The sequence below is a fragment of the Sinocyclocheilus anshuiensis genome, unplaced genomic scaffold (genome assembly GCF_001515605.1).
Source record: "Sinocyclocheilus anshuiensis isolate Anshui unplaced genomic scaffold, SAMN03320099.WGS_v1.1 scaffold799, whole genome shotgun sequence".
Lineage (NCBI taxonomy): Eukaryota > Metazoa > Chordata > Actinopteri > Cypriniformes > Cyprinidae > Sinocyclocheilus > Sinocyclocheilus anshuiensis.
The window spans coordinates 841,917-855,957 of record NW_015548231.1 but is presented as its reverse complement, the minus strand read 5'-3'; the positions used below and the strand labels follow the sequence as shown (position 1 = coordinate 855,957).

General features: G+C 36.4%; 2 protein-coding genes across 2 annotated transcripts in view; one reads left to right on the top strand and one right to left on the bottom strand.

Annotated features, from left to right (window-relative positions):
- Window positions 1-217: 217 nt before the first annotated feature.
- LOC107654602 (retinol dehydrogenase 11-like) lies at window positions 218-2,833 on the bottom strand. The gene is made up of 4 exons (XM_016441753.1): window positions 2,797-2,833; window positions 2,077-2,323; window positions 635-915; window positions 218-477 (listed from the first exon to the last, which is right to left on the bottom strand). The coding sequence occupies exons 1-4, from the start codon at window positions 2,831-2,833 to the stop codon at window positions 218-220; spliced, it is 825 nt and encodes a 274-aa protein (XP_016297239.1).
- A 38-nt stretch (window positions 2,834-2,871) lies between these two features.
- Window positions 2,872-14,041, top strand: part of LOC107654601 (thyroid adenoma-associated protein homolog) — a 16,548-nt gene continuing 5,378 nt past the window's right edge. The window contains exons 1-24 of the mRNA XM_016441751.1: window positions 2,872-3,038; window positions 3,573-3,753; window positions 3,848-3,896; window positions 3,995-4,011; window positions 4,364-4,391; window positions 4,481-4,629; window positions 4,705-4,827; window positions 4,921-5,041; window positions 6,479-6,621; window positions 6,708-6,792; window positions 6,890-7,017; window positions 7,332-7,529; window positions 8,680-8,830; window positions 9,034-9,143; window positions 9,636-9,796; window positions 10,307-10,440; window positions 10,567-10,725; window positions 10,803-10,960; window positions 11,064-11,198; window positions 11,317-11,421; window positions 12,218-12,418; window positions 12,533-12,683; window positions 12,766-13,003; window positions 14,016-14,039. Coding sequence (XP_016297237.1) covers window positions 2,908-3,038; window positions 3,573-3,753; window positions 3,848-3,896; window positions 3,995-4,011; window positions 4,364-4,391; window positions 4,481-4,629; window positions 4,705-4,827; window positions 4,921-5,041; window positions 6,479-6,621; window positions 6,708-6,792; window positions 6,890-7,017; window positions 7,332-7,529; window positions 8,680-8,830; window positions 9,034-9,143; window positions 9,636-9,796; window positions 10,307-10,440; window positions 10,567-10,725; window positions 10,803-10,960; window positions 11,064-11,198; window positions 11,317-11,421; window positions 12,218-12,418; window positions 12,533-12,683; window positions 12,766-13,003; window positions 14,016-14,039 — 3,080 coding nt within the window. The 5' untranslated portion in view covers window positions 2,872-2,907. The remainder of the gene's footprint in view (window positions 3,039-3,572; window positions 3,754-3,847; window positions 3,897-3,994; window positions 4,012-4,363; window positions 4,392-4,480; window positions 4,630-4,704; window positions 4,828-4,920; window positions 5,042-6,478; window positions 6,622-6,707; window positions 6,793-6,889; window positions 7,018-7,331; window positions 7,530-8,679; window positions 8,831-9,033; window positions 9,144-9,635; window positions 9,797-10,306; window positions 10,441-10,566; window positions 10,726-10,802; window positions 10,961-11,063; window positions 11,199-11,316; window positions 11,422-12,217; window positions 12,419-12,532; window positions 12,684-12,765; window positions 13,004-14,015; window positions 14,040-14,041) is intronic.

Here is a 14,041-nt window from a genome sequence, read left to right as displayed (position 1 = left end):
TACCCCACGCCTTAAAGTCAGAACTGTATAAAAAGAAGACAAGATGATCATTCTGAAGATGTTTCGCTGCAGAGAGCATCTCCGTTTTATTTTCATTGATGATGAAATAAAATGTATCTTCTGGCATCAAAACTCAAGACTGAGTGTGGTTCCTCAGACGAGCGGCAGACGACACCACATTATCAAACATGCAGACAAAAAGCACTGTATTCTGTTATCAGGCCAGTTTAACTAGTCTCTCGCTGGCCTCCCAAAGTTTCCTTGCTACTCCAGAATCACTAGCGAAGGCTCTAAGGTGAGCCGGCTGACAGTCAGTGAAATATCCTCCATTGTGCTCAAGCACCTCGTCTGATACAGCGCAGTATACCACCGTATGCGCCCCAGCCTCACACGAAACAAAAAACATGAACATCACCACCTGCACAAGGATCCGGAACAAAACCGAGTAAGGACAGATCCAGTTACTCTGAACGTAACCTGAATGAGACAAAAGACACAAGATGAACTTCACAATAATCAGTTCAGACAATTACAGGTTCTTGCTAAGGTAAAGATCACTACTATTACTGCTCAGACTTCAGCAACAGCAGAGCAACCTTTTGATGAGAAAGTCAGCCTATATTTTATATCTCGCCAGGGTGAACAGCGTACGCGGTCACTCCTTTCCCCTCCAGCGTGCGAGCGAGCTCCTGTGTGAAGCAAATGTTGGCCAGCTTGCTGCGGCAGTAGGTGACGAACGGAAACAGGTTGTAGTTGAGATCTTGGAAGTCCAGCTTCTGGTACTTGTAGCTGGAGCAGGTGAGATTGATCATACTGCTCGGTGAACTCTCTTTCAGCCGCGGGAGAAGAAGGTTGGTCAGTAAGAAGTGGCCAAGGTGGTTCACGCCAAAGCACATGGAGAAATCATCATCTGTCGGGGGGGGGACATATTTGATGAAAATCAGCAATATTGTGAAATATTATAATTTAAGAAATTTGTGAATGTAAGAAACATTTCTTCTTTTGAAGTTTTGCAGTTTAAAATTTTTGTGGAAATCATGATACACCAGCATTCAAAAAGTTGGGATAAGTAAGATAAAAAAAAAAGAATACTTTATTTCAACAAGGCACTTTAAATTGATAAAAATGATAGCGAAGACATTTACAATATTGCAATATCTTATAATATACTCTGTATATATTTGGAAATTATACAATATCATGTTTTTTTTTTTTACTTGCTATAGTGCTGTACTGTTAGATGTATTATTTATTTATTTAAATTATATCCAATTTTTAATTTATTTTAATCACTTTTATTTACTCAATTTTTGACTGAATCTTATTTTTATTTTTTTTTTACACAATTTTTCTCTAAACTTTCAAGCACCCCCTAATAGCCCCTAGAGGCAGTGTTGGGGGTTAGGCATTACAAGTAACACAAGTTTACGTAATCAGATAACTTTTTTCAAGTAACTAGTTCAGCAAAACATTACTTTAAATTTACAATGAAATATCTGAGTTACTTTTTCAAATAAAATTTTCCATTTTTGTTACAAATAGTAACACAAAAGTAACATAATGCATTACTTTCTATAAAAAGTAACAACACAATTTGTTACTTTTTTTACAAAGTAACCCAATATTGTAATGCATTACTTTTAAAAGTACTGGTAACACATTACTTAAAGCCTTTACGTATAATGCATTATAAAGGCATTCATAATGTGAGCTGTAATGCATTATATCTTTTCATAAATAATTATAACCAAAGTTAAAATGCATTACAATATTTGAAAGTGTGCTTGTCATGTGTTTTAATGCATCATACTTTCTAAAGGTGAAGCAATAATAAGTGTAATGTATTATAACTGTGGTTACAAATAGTCATGAGATCATACATTGCATTATAAGGTGCATTGCAAAGCATAACATGCATTACATGTTCATGTTCATATTCATGCATTACAACTACTTTTATAATGCGTTATTTATAAAGGCTTTAAGTGAAGTGTTACCAAACTAGCACTGCCTCGAGGGTCCCTGGACCCCAGTTTGAAAACCCCAGGTTTAGATCATCAATTGCCACCCGGACATCAATCCTCACCTGCATTATTGATCAGAATATCCAGCCGCTTCTCCTTTTGTAAGAAGGTTTTGCTGAACTCTCTTATAGACCTCATGTTGGCCAGGTCGACCTCCATATGCAGCACATTCATATTGTGGCTCCTGATCTCTCGAACGGCTTTCCTGGCTTTCTCCTCACCCCTGCAGGCGATGATCACACGAGCTCCTCGTAAAGCCAGCAACACAGCCGTCTCCTTCCCGATCCCAGTGTTCCCACCTGAAACATACAGTTGCCATGCCACATGACATGTACAAGAATAAAAGAGGCTCTTAAAAGCAGAGGAGCTTTACACTTCTCAAACACACAATAGCAATGACCTTCCTATAAAGGTTACTCCAGAACAGAGTAACACATGATTCTCATCATTCAACTAATGTGATTTCACTTTAGATGATGGTTTGGCTTTTAATATGCAAGGAAATATGTAATAATACAAATGAAGACACATACAATCAATCTGAATTATTTGTATGACCTGGGGCCTGTTTCATGAAACAAGTTTACCAAATAAGTCAGGCTTATTTCAGTTAGTCTGACTTATTTTGAACCAAATCAGCTGACAATAAGTCGGACTAACTAAGAGGAAACATGGCAAGTAATTGTTCATTTGGATTCAAGGATTGTTCATTTTAAAAACGTATTGCAGCATCAGAGACTGTGTTTACAGACTGATACTGTATTAGCCATACAGTCGCGCCGGTAGGGGCGCTGGAGTGCGCTAATCATGTACGTGACACTCGCTGTAGAATGAGATTGAGTTTACACATGGAGCTGTGTACACAAGTCTGAAGCTCGCAACTATGACAATTTTAATTTTTTCTTCGGGACAAGCTGATGCAGTTATGAAATCTGTCGTTTCAGAAGATCAAATATCATGTGATGTCAAAGACACGCTAAGGATTTTCTTGCAGAAGCTGACAGAAAATGCCAGGTAACTTAGGGAGTAGAGAGATGCATTCAACAATATTTTACTGTTAAAAAGTACTGTTGCGTTATTCTTTTTTCAAGTACACTTTAATTTGATTTGGGATGAGTAGCCCTTTAAGCTTGCTTTGAATTTCTTTGTACAAGCTCTAAATTTGTGAATTATATATGTATTTTATTATTTATATTATGTGTATACCTTATTTTAATTATTTTTATATTTGTTATATTGTATATTTCGTTTTCTTATCATTACTTGTATGTAAACACAATCATGCCAATAATGTACTTGAAATTGAAAACTGAATATACTACAAGCAATATACTGTAATTACAAGAAATGCTATTTATGAAATTAGCTTTAGCATGACATATATGATTAAAAATGTTATTAAACGCAATGCATTATTTGGACATGTCAAGTGTTACCTGGACAAATCTAGAAAGAGTGTGAACACTATTTTAAGAGGTTATTTTTAGTCCACAGGACTAAAAACACCCTTATATTGTTTGTGAATGAGAGCTAGTGTTTTATTGACAGGAGCGCAGGCAAACGGAGCAGGGAGCGCTCACTGGAGGAGGCTTCACAGATCCTGCAGAAGATCCCAAAAGAAGCACTTGGTTCCTTACAGCCTGCTGCTCTTCATCAATTTGTTCAGCTTGTTTTGGCCTTACAGCTAGAGGCAGTGACCTCTTCATCCACTTGCCGCAAATTAGACCAAGTAATTTTCACCTTTACTTCAACATTGCCAACATTTTTTTGTTCCTGATTGTTGGTTTCCCTTAAAACAACACCTTCTTAACTCTGTTTTGCAGATGCTGCAGGTTTTGGCTGAAATAAACTGCTCCATAGTCTTTGAGGATAGTATGTCAATTAAATAAGCATGATAATACCTGTGTTTGAACAATCAACATTTCTCAAAGAAAAATTAATGTAAAATATATTTAAACTTAAAATTTCAGTCAAGGAATTGAAGCTGGTGAACTCTCTATAGTTTTATTGCTGATCTGCAGCATGTTCACATTTGTGCTGAAAGGAAAATACATCCAGCATCGCAGATGTTTCGTCTCATCAACCTCAACTGTCTTTAGATAGAAAGCTCCATTTCTGTAGACTCTCTCTGATCAAGGGACAGTTTGGTGTTGATGTGATGCCATTAGACTCTCCATCTCTTCATGTAATCCACTCTCTCTGCTTTTATCTATCTATCTATCTATCTCTATATATATATATATATATATATATATATTAAAGCATACAAATGCATTTCTGGCCATGCTTTAATTTTGATCAAATTAAAAAAAAATCTTTTTTTTTTTCTTTTTTTGCAGGTGTTTTCATTGAAAGATCTTCAGATAGGTGAGTGTGCATCAGTTCGCTACTACTTTACAGACATCTGTAGTCATGGCTGTTGTGTTGTAATAGCTGTGGTGTGTGTCCTATGGCAGTTTGTATGTTCCTGGAGGACAGCACTACGGGACGAGAGGTTCTCAAAGCAGAATGCAGCACTCTGCTTAATAAAGTCGCCGAGCTGATTCCTGCTGTCATGTCAGATGAAGCAACCAGAAATGGGCCACTGTGCTATCAGACTGTCAAGGTGGAAATCTAGTTATTGATTAACAACAGCTGATGTGAATCTGCATCCTCACAGCTCTTGTTGTGTTGTTCTCAGGTTTGTTTGCAGGTGTTTCAGCTGCTGCCTGGTCAGGTGGCCCTGATGGTCTACAGTAAGGAAAGTGCAAATATGAGTTTGAGAGATATTTTGGAGTTCCTGATGAGCATAATCTTAGGAGAGGTTGGTGCTTGTGGTCGCAACTGTATGTTTGGAAAAAACTAAAATGATTGTATCTAGCAGTCTAATCTTGTGTCATTTAATATTGTTGCTCAGGTTTCCAGCAGAGATACACGTTTGTTGGCTGGCACTGCGGTTGCAATGCTGCTCACCACAGCGACAGACAGTCAGTGTGCAGGATCAGCTGCCTGGAGTCTGCTGCAAATCACCAACACAGGTCAGCTACAGTATTTAATTACACTTAAAGGGATAGTTCACCCAAAAATGAAAATTCTGTCATTAATTACTCATGTCGTTCCAAACCCGTAAGACCTTCGTTCATCTTTGGAACACAAATTAAGATATTTCTGATTAAATCCGAGAGCTTTCTGACCCTGCATAGACAGCAACGCAACTACTAGGGCTGTGACGGTCGCCGTGACAACCGTGTCACGTTGTCTACTGCCACCGGCGGTAGTGCACGTGACGCCACGCACTCTATAACAAGCAAGCATAATACGAAGTTTTGTATACAAGTGTAATAACAGTAATAGTTGCAAATTGTTTTATTTAGACTATAAGACTATGGTAATTCACAAATGACCTCAAACGCCATACACAGTGTTTCCTTTAGATTGGCAGGTTTGAGCACGGGAAAATACAGTTTATTCTGCATTCAGCAAATTAATTTTGTGTTGGGCGATGGACCTTGTTGGGAAATTTTCTTGATTTTTAAAAAATATTTTAAAGGCTGAGGTTTGTCAATTTGAGGTTTGTCACTTTATACAACTCTTTCTATTTGTATTTGAACTGCAAATCATGTTTTTTAAAGTCATTTTATGGTTTAATATGTTACAATAGACATTGCCCTACCCCACTCATACAGTATTTATTTTATTTTTGCAAGGTAAAAAGCCTTAAATATTATTTTAAAAAATCCTGCAGATACCCTGTAAATTCTTTCTTTTTTATTTTTATAATTTATATACTGTATGTTGGCTATTTATATTATGCAATGCTATGTGCTATCCAGACTGGTGGTTTTTAATAGCACAGTAACATCTGATTTAAAGTGAAAAACTCAAGTTTGTGTGTAAACATGTAATTTTTACCACAGTTTAAAGTGCTGGAAAAGCTTAAATATGCACCTTGAAAGTGCTTGAATTTGAATTTGGAAAAGGTGTAAGAACCCTGCTATTTTAACGATGTCCTTATTACCTTCTGGGCCTTAAACGTGTCAGTTGCATTGCTGTCTATGGAGGGTCAGAAAGCTCTCGGATTTCATCAAAAATATCTTAATTTGTGTTCTCAAGATGAACAAAGGTCTTACGGGTTTGGAACGACATGAGGCTGAGTAGTTAATTTTTTGGGTGAACTATCCATATTGTAATACTTTTTTATGTATTTTAAAATATAATTTATTCCTGTAAAGGCAAAGTTAAAATTGTAATTTTAATTAAAACAAATTTTTTTTTTTTAAATCTCTGATATGCTGATTCGTTGCTCAAAAACATTTCTTATTATTATCAGTGTTGAAAATGTTTGTGTTGCTTTTGATAAATAGAAAATAGATTTCATTTGAAAATATTTGCTTTATCTATAATGTACAATTAACTAACTAGTTTGCTTTGATAGTTGCCTGTCTTTTGTAATATGTGAATGTTGTATGTCTCAGAGCCGTGGAGATTGACGGTAGGTGAGCTACAGGTGGACTGTCGTCCCAGACGTCAGGACGGAGTGGACAGACTGGCTGTATGCAGGGGGTTGTTAACTTGCTGCAGAAATGACATTCTTGTCAGTCACCATAGCAACCAAGGGGTACACAAGCAGCGCATAGACTGCTTTTTCTAAGAATGATCCAAAGTGGAACATATAATTACTTACTCTCTCTTTTGTTTTATCAGACTTGTCTTCTCCTGAATGGGTTGTTCCCCTTCGTCTCAGCTCTTTGTGAAGAAAAGCTTGACTGTCATTACTATGTTTTTCAAGGTACAAGCTCTCTATCCTCATGCGTCATTCTGTAGATTGCTGGGTCTGTGCATGACTGCGGTGACTAAAGTTGTATGCATATGTGTTTTCTTTGTAGTGTTTACTATTTGGCTGAAGAGGCTGAGAGAGTGCCTCAGTGAGGTTTGGGAAGTTACTGGTGCTCCTTTAGATTCAGACCTCCAGCAGCACCTTACACAAATCATCTGGAGCAATGCAGAGAGCCCGGTAAGCCTTTTGCACACTATGAAACAGTGTACTTTATTTTAAGGTATATGGGTTTGAACACTAAGTATGGAGTAAGATGGGCTCTTTCTACTTGGGCCGTGTTTTAAAACCACTCAGAACTCCCTAGCAGTTTTGTATAGGCAAGAACCACTCATACTTTCTTAAGAAAATGTTTTGTACGGGCAAGAACCACCCATACTTTCTTGAGAAAATGTAAAAATCCATATTAAATGATAAAACCAGACATTTAACCAAAGTTAATTACAGGAACACATCCACTCAGCTGGTATTTTTGTTCATTACTTTTATTGTAGTTGGATGGTGTTGCAGAGGTGGCACGCAGTGCTTTCTGTCTGTTTATGGAGATCTATGACAAGGATTGTCTGCACTTTGAGAACACAGATAAAAGACTTTATGTGGAATTATTGAACAGTATATCAGAACTGCCTTGGGAATCCAAAGCAAAGTATTTACCGCTTACTGCACTTCTGCCATATGCAGGAACAGACAAGGTAAGAGGAGTGACCAGACACCCTTGTACATTCTACCTCCTTTTTTTATGTCTTTTTAAAATAAATGTTATATCTACTGTTATTATTAATAATATAATATGAATATTATAAATAATATTGTATGTATAACTAATAAATACATTTATTTTTTAAAGAATTTTATCAAGAATTCTAAGAATGTATACATTTATTCTAATATAAATGATAGCATACATTTTATTTAATATAAATGTAAAAATAAAAGCAATAATTTAAAAGGGTCATATGATGCGATTTCAATTTTTCCTTTCTCTTTCTCTCTGCGTCTGTTCTGTGCAGTGAGCGGCAGAGAAGCAGCATATTCAGTTGGCCGCACTGCAGCCGACTCGTCAATAAATGAGTACAAAACAGCGTTTCCTAGCACCTGTCGCTTACTGATTGTTTGGAATTATAAATATGAGCGTAGTTCGTCTGTTAATATCACATGCCCTTTTTTGTTTGTTGTTTTTTTTTAGTCACTCAGACGCAGGCAGTGCGCTGCATGAGAAAAAAGTAATATAGCCAAAACAACCGCATAGCCGCTCTTTAGTGTAGATGCATGTTGATTTTATCAGACGATTATAAATGAGAGTGACTCCTGGTTAACGTATTAAAAGGGGTTGTGTTTAGTCACTATGTAGTGTGGTATTTTTTGACAATATTCACTCATCATGACCGTAAAATAGGGCATTCTAAGTCAATATACTGCAGTATTTCCTCTCTCAATCAGTAGAAAATATGGTTAACACCCGGTCATGCATGGAAAAAAAAATACCGTATTGTACCGTGAAACCGGTATAATTTTGAAAAATACCGTGATATAAATTTTTGGTCATACCGCCCAGCACTATGCACAAGTAATATTTTTATTATGTTTTACTGGCACTCACTTGTCTTTCTAAATGACCAATATGATGATATGATGATAGTCTTTGACTACTGCCATCTATTGGCATGGATGCGAGTTTATAGTTTTTAGTGACGTCAAAGTTTATGTGTATTAATAATCAATTTTTTTTAACATTTTAATATATGAAGCTTTTAATCAATAGAATATAATAAAATGGCTTTATTGGTCAGATCAATATATTTTGATATTTTATATTTGTGATCATGATATTTTCCCTCAGAGTTTGTTGACTGGCTCTTCCAGCTGTCTTTGGTCTATTTGACTCCTGACAGCAGCTACCAGAGGAAGAAGACTGTCCTGCTCCTGCTGTCTGCAGTGCTGGAAACATGTACAGACACCTGGAGTCCAGACAGAAAGAAGGGACAACCACCTGGTAATAAAACAACATTTACAAAAGCATACCATGGTTATATATTATGTTTTCGGCATGTACCATGGTATCCTTTGAAGTACCTTGGACTACATATTATGAATTGTCGATTTTTTTATCTTTAACTTCAAATGGATTATTTTATGTTCATTACTAATGCTAAATATAATAAAATGATATCAGAGATTGATTTTTTTTTCTTTTAGCCAATATGTCTACTCTTATAAACTGGGCTAAAGAGAGGGGAAAGTGGGATTTCTTCTCAAAGTCAAAGATGCTTGTCCTGATTGGCTGTTTGGAGGATTCGACCAATGAGGTAAAACTAAATGAATAGACAATACTGTTCAAAAGCGTGGGGTCAGTAAGATTTGTTTAAAGAAACTGATACTTTTATTCACCAAGAATGCATTAAAAGGTGGCAGTAAAGACATTTAATAAGATGATCTTATCATGAAATGTTTCTTGAGCACCAGAACAGCATATTAGAATGATTTCTGAAGGATCATGGTGACACTGAAGACTGGAGTAATGATGCTGAAAATTCAGCTTTGCCATCACAGGAATAAATTCTAAAATATATATATAAAAATAGAAAACAGTTCTTTTAAATTGTAATGATATTTCACAACATTACTGTTTATACTGTGTTTCTGATCAAATAAATGCAGCCTTGGTGAGCGTTAGAGCATTCTTAAAAAATAACATTAAGATATTACCAACCCCAGAAGTGTATGCACTGTTGAAATCCTTGCCCCAGTTGTCCGTAATGTGATGTATTTGCCTGGCATATGTTGTCCCTATGCTGTAGATCCGTGAACTGTCTGCAGAGCTACTTCTCAGATTTTTCCCCTCGTCTCTCCCGGATGATGTCACAGCTGTGTTGTTGAGGAGGGCAGAAAGGCTGCTCCACAGCCCACGGGTCCAGGAGGCCCAGATGGGAGCACTGATGATCAAACTTCTACTGCACAAGTGAGCAAACATCGCTTTTGTCTCTTTTAGTCTTGAAGTGTGAAAGGATACACATACACTGCTATTCAAAAGTTTGATATTACAGTAAAAACAATAATATTGTGAAATATAATTACAATTTTAAATAACTGTTTTCTATTTTGCTATATATTTTAAAATGTAAAATATTCCTATGATGACAAAGCTGAATTTCCATGCAAACTTCCAGGATTCTTTGATAAATAAAAAGTTCAAAAACACAGCATTTATTTAAAACAGTCTTTCACTTATGTCACTTTTGTCTCTTTTGATCAATCTAATCCTTGATGTATTAAAGTTTTCATTTCTTTCATAAAAAAAAAAAAAAATTGTACTGACCCAATCTTTTGAACGGAAGCAGAGTTTGTGCCTGGGGATAATTTAATTTGAGTTTATTTCAAATGTGTTGGGTCCTTGTTTTCATGAGAACAATATTTTCTTGCGTGCACATGCGTGTGTGTGTGTGTGTGTGTGCGCATTTCTGTGTCATAGGGTGGATGGGGCATTTGAACATGGGGAGAAACAGTCAGTTAAATTGATCACGTTTCTTCTCACCAAACTGGAGCACCATTATCTCACTGCCAGTAATGACATGCTGCTTGCAGCTCGTACAACGCCTATTCATGGTATAAAACTGAGCTGAGTTTATAGATCTTGCTACAGTTGTTTACCACTAAGTGGAGGTTTCACTACTAATATATCTGAAAATATGCTGTAATAATCCACAAATGGAGTGTGTTTTATTACTTCAGGTGTTGTAAGTGCTCTGCAGAGGGGCTTGCTGGAGGTGCCAGGGGTCCTAGCGGAGTCAATAACCCATAGTGTTGCAGGAGACATTGTGTCTTTAGTAGAAAAGCTCACTCTACTGCTGTTAGGTGTGCTGTATGGGGACCAGGACACACAGGAGAAAGGTACACTGAAACAGCAGATGTAAACAATATGTCTGAAGAGATTCTCTTATAAGAATATACTTTTCTTTTTGTCACAGATGTGCCTCCATCATTCTGTGACATGGGGAATGCAATCAGTTCTCTGATTGGTCAGGGTGGGGTTGAGGGGGCGGGACTTGATGAGGATGGAGAGGAGAATGTGCTGCTCTCTGAGGAACATAGTCTAGTGCTGACCTGCTGCTGGGTTTCCTTGAAGGTAAAGCTGCTAGAAGGATGACAGCATCAGCCTACATTTTAAGCTGTGGTTTACAAAAAGTATTATGTATGACTAAGATATGGATGATCTACTTTCCCGGTAGGAAATTGGTATTTTTCTGGGCTCCCTGGTAGAGAGAATCCTGTCACTGCACTGTAAAGAACTGACTTTGAGTGTGGAAGAACTCAGGAAGGCTTCCAAAGTATTTAAAGACATCATTCTGAAATGTAGACACTGGGTAAGACAGTTTTGCTCTTTTCACACTGATGTCCAAACAGTTTTTCCCTCCACTTCGTTTCACAGTAACATCTTATATTTGTGGTCCTGTTCTCTCTTTTTCACTCATCTTCCATTAGGGGGCAGTAGAGGGCTGCTGTATTGGCTTTACTAAGTTCTGCAGGGCTCTACTGAGCAGCTCTGATCCTGAGATCAGAGAGAGCCCGCCTCTCATATTAAAACAGGTAGAATAGAGTAAAGCATTCATTCTCAACTAGAGATTCATGAGATTCTAATAGAAATGTCAATTCCAAGTTAAATGACCTCTGTTTATTTAAATGGAAAGTTCACACAAAAATGACAATTCTGTCATTAATTACTCAGCCTCATGTTATTCCAAACCCGTGAGACCTTTGTTCATCTTCGGAACACAAATTAGGATATTTTTGATAGAATCCGAGAGCTTTCTGACCGTGCATAGACAGCAACGCATCTGACACGTTCAAGACCCAGAAAGGTAGTTAGGACATTGTTAAAATATTCCATGTGACATTCAGCCATAATTTTATAAAGCCACGAGAATACTTTTTGTGTGCAAAGAAAACAAAAATAACTTGTTTACAAGAAGAGGAATGCACACGCATGCGTCGTGGTACTGTTTTGGGCACACATTGAAATCTGACACGGAAGAGAATAAATTGTTGAATAAAGTTATTTTTGTGTTCTTCTCATAGCTTCATAAAATTACGGTGTCTGATGTCACATGGACTATTTTAATGATGTCTTTACTATGTTTCTGAGCCTTGAACGTGGTAGTTCCATTGCTGTCTATGTAGGGTCAGAAAGCTCTCGGATTTCATCAAAAATATCTTAAATAGTGTTCCAAAGATGAACGAAGGTCTACTGGTTTTGGAACAACATGAGGGTGAGTAATTTTGATAGAATTGTAATTTTTGAGTGAACTATCCCTTTAAGTAGCCATTAACTCATTTTTATTTTATTTTATAAAAAAATCATATAATGCTCTCTCTCTCCCTCTAGGGCCTTTCTGTTCTCCAGTTGCCCCGTAGTGCCTCAGTAACAAGGCGTGCTGCCGGTCTGCCCATGCTGATTTTGGGTGTCTTAGCTGCTGAGGACTCTAGCAAGACTCGCCCCCTTTTGGCACAAACCATTAACACCCTACTGGACACAGCCAAAGCACCTCTTCCCCAGGACTGGGACCAAACTCTCGACTTACCACAGGTAGAGTCAATGATCTTCCTATTAAATAAATCTACAGTTTTGCTGGATCAAACATATGCTTAAGAAAAAAGTAGCTATGTTCGTAAAAGATGTCTGTCCCCTGATCTCTCACAGGTGTGTGCCGTTCACACCCTTCAAGCTGTGGTGAAGGGCTCCAGTCTGGGTGTAGCTGTTCTACAGTACACCCCTGTGGTGGCCGTTCTGTCACTCACACTCCTCAGCTCACCATGCTGGGCTATGAGGAACGCAGCCCTGCAGCTCTACAGTACGAACCGGTCACGCTCACAATTATTCTAATTTCAACCCTTGTGAATTAGTCACACATGTTGACCTTTCACTTCTCGTAGGTTCTCTGTGCACCAGAATGTTGGGGCAGCAGCCTACCGGTGAAGAGGGCTCCGCTCATTCCGGCATGTCTTCTCCTTCCTTCTTTAACCTCTACCCAGCCCTACAGCCCTTCCTCCAGGGGGCGCTGGAAAGCGCAGCTACAGACCTTCATGATGCCACCCTTCTCCTGCACCCTTCCCTCTACCCTGTCCTCACCCTGCTCGCCAAACTACAGCCTGGTGCTGAGGAACAGACACGGTATGATGGTGCATACATCCAAATACATGAACATAAATGTATTGTATTGTATATTACATTACATAGTATTTCATTATATTATTTACCTGATTTAAATATCCACAATTTTGTATAAAGTTATTATATTTATATTATATTATATTATATTATATTATATTACATTGCATTACATTGTATTATGTTCCGTGTTTAGATTTTTATATAATATAAAATTATATGATTTTAAACTAAAAATCTTAATGTATATTATATTATTATTGTTGTATTATATAATTTTGTTATTGTGTTGTGTTGTATTGTATTATTTTCCAGATTTGAATATAATTAGAAGTTTAATACATATATGTAATATAATGTATATTTAGATTTTTATTTTTAAATCATATAATAGTATGCTATACGATCATATGATATATAAAACAGTGGATTTATTCAAATCTGGCTGTTATATTATATTATTATATTTAGTGCTGTCAAACGATTAATCGCGATTAATCGCATCCAAAATAAAAGTTTACATAATATATGTGTGTGTACTTCGTATATTTATTATGTATATATAAATACACACACATTCAGTATATATATATAAAACAATAAGTTATGTTTATATTTTAAATATATATATCTAATATAAATTATATGGATATAAATATATACATGTAAATATTTTTCGAAATATATACTGAATGTGTGTGTATTTATATATACATAATAAATATACACAGTACACACATATATTATGTAAACAAAAACTTTTATTTTGGATGTGATTAATCGCGATTAATCATTTGACAGCACTAATTATATTATTATATTATATTATATTATATACATTATATTTTGCCAAATTTGAATACCCAAAATTTTGTATAAAATCATATGATTTTGATATTATATAAGTAGATTTTTATTATTTTGGATATTCAAATCTGTCAAATGCCTTTTCCCCTTAGTAATGATTAATATTCACTTGTTTCTTATCTATTTGATGTGTTTGTGTTTTCTTCAGGGCTCTGTCGGAATTCCTGCCTCCGC

Excerpts from the sequence above, each read along its gene's own strand:
- LOC107654602 (XM_016441753.1), bottom strand. The coding sequence starts at position 2,833 with ATGATTAGCGCACTCCAGCGCCCCTACCGGCGCGACT. Across the intron at positions 916-2,076 it reads AATAATGCAGGTGAGGATTG|GACAGATGATGATTTCTCCA; the intron begins ATGTCCGGGTGG and ends TGTCCCCCCCCC. Across the intron at positions 478-634 it reads CGCGTACGCTGTTCACCCTG|GTTACGTTCAGAGTAACTGG; the intron begins GCGAGATATAAA and ends TGTCTCATTCAG.